A 2,082-nucleotide genomic window follows, 5' to 3' on the forward strand; every position below is an offset into this window, starting at 1 on the left:
GCAATCTTTGATGTGTTTCTTGCTGTTGAATTAATCTGGAAAGAAATCATCGATGTATATCGTAATCAATGCGTTGAATATGAAACATGTAAAAGTTTTCGAAATAGCTGAGGCAAACCTGTACTTGTCTTCGATAGTTAATCCATTTTCAATATTCACTGTCTTAGTATTAGCGTTCGGGGATAGAACTTGAGGAGTTAGATTAATGTCGCTTAGACTGTTGTTTTGCATAAAAGTGGGCGACGTCACTTGAGAAAGCGCCTGATCGAGTTGTTGCGTCTCACGACGCACCGCATCCAATTGTCGTAATGCCTCTCGATGCTCGCTGGTTACTCGGCTTATCATATCGACGACTAGCGTGGAAAGTGTTTCGTATTGCCGACGTGCTAAGATTCTGTTCCATGCAGAGAGGTAACAGAAAAGGCAATACTTTCGTCGCTAATATTTCTTTGCCCATACCCAGCTTACTGTGAGTAAGCAACATTCTGTAAATACCTGGCAATACGGAAGATATTTTTATCAATTTTTTTTCCGGCGAGAAATTCGGCAAGCTACAATCAATGTAAAATCACTTTTAAACCGTTACCTATAATAGCCATTAAAATTGCTGGTTCGCCAGAATGAGGTACTTCCTGAAGGAACGGTAATATCTGATCGAACACCAGCCAGCGATCGAAACTCGGCAGCATTTTCGCGAGACACAGCAAGCAATTGACGCGTACCCCAAGACTAGTAGGTTTCTTTCCCGGCGACAAGCATATCTTTTTCATCCGCGGGAGTATGGCGTTTTTTATGACTGGTCCCTCGATCATCGTCACTATGTTCGGTAGAGCCGACAAGCAGAGCTCCTGTAGCTGTTCCCATTCGGATTCCAATGCACGCAGTAGCATAGGCACTATGTCGGTCTTAATGACGTCCGTGGGGCATAATTTCAATAATAAATTTACTTGCTGCATGAGAACTAGGCTGATCTATTAAAAAAAAAGGGAAAAACGTTTTGTACATTACGTAAATGTTTCGTCATTAATTTTAATTTCTTACACATCTCTCACTTTACCGGCCTTGCAGGGAAATGTACACTTACTTGTGGCGGGTCTTCCAGAGCAAGAACAGGTTTTAAATTAGGTAGGATATGTTCTCGGAATTCCTCTATCTCGGTAACCTCCATTACCTGCAGTATGCTCGGCAATACAAACGGTATCATGGGTGGATTAACTAGCTCCTTGTAGAGAGCAGGCAATACTCTGTGCAGCACAACTCTATGTGGTAACTGTTTCAATAGCTGCGGAAGACCTTTGTAAAATTGCGACTTTTGAAGATTATCCCATTGGAATATCTTGTCCAAGTAATTCAACGTCTTGACGCCAATATCCGTGAAATATTCGATCTGCAACAATTTATAACGTTGCGGTAAATATCAGTACTTTAGGAATTCCTCTTTTACACTTTCAAGTATCTTAACCACGTTTCTCTTTTTCCTTTAAAACTTGACGCATTTTGCATAAAATAAATCACTTGAGGAAAGAGGAAATAGACTACCTTGATAAATTGATGAGCATCCAATCGCAATTCGGGACTATGACTCAGCATGAGCTTTACGGTATCTCGCAGAGTCTCGGGGACTGGCAGGAGCTTTGCCGAGACATTAGATCCTTTGAAATTTTCCAAGAAGCGTCGGCATTTTCCTAAATCATTATGAGAGTCCAGTAGCGGTTGGTGCTCCGAGGAATGTATCGTATATATGAGCATGCCCAGGGCAAAGATATCGCTGAACGGTCCATTGGTACTCGCTAATATGCATTCGGGTGCCTGGTAATTTAGCTGAGGCTGCACAACCGCTGGGAGCGTTGAATCATACTCCAGATAAGCCCATGATGGCTGCAACAAAGAAAAAAGGCAAATGCAATAGTCGACCAGTGTTTAGTTCGCGAATAAAACTTTAACCTTTGCTACACAAGTCTATCGTTACAAAATGATTGACAGTAACTATCTGCCTACCGTTTCTTTTCTTCAATTGATTGCATTGAGATGCAACCAATAAACATGCTTGCTACTTGATGCGAGGCTCTTACCTGTTTGCTA

General features: G+C 41.7%; 1 protein-coding gene across 1 annotated transcript; it reads right to left on the reverse strand.

Annotated features, from left to right (window-relative positions):
* Positions 1-4: 4 nt before the first annotated feature.
* Positions 5-1,920, reverse strand: LOC105558493 (SCY1-like protein 2; the record flags this gene model as incomplete). Its single annotated transcript, XM_012006192.1, is given in 6 exon segments — positions 5-35; positions 119-378; positions 380-495; positions 587-971; positions 1,085-1,387; positions 1,540-1,920. Coding segments are annotated over 6 exon segments (1,476 nt in total), but the record flags the coding sequence as incomplete, so codon positions are not given.
* Between the last annotated feature and the right edge of the window lie 162 nt (positions 1,921-2,082).

This window comes from Vollenhovia emeryi, unplaced genomic scaffold (genome assembly GCF_000949405.1).
Source record: "Vollenhovia emeryi isolate VEMERY1.0 unplaced genomic scaffold, V.emery_V1.0 DF939340.1, whole genome shotgun sequence".
NCBI classification, from domain to species: domain Eukaryota; kingdom Metazoa; phylum Arthropoda; class Insecta; order Hymenoptera; family Formicidae; genus Vollenhovia; species Vollenhovia emeryi.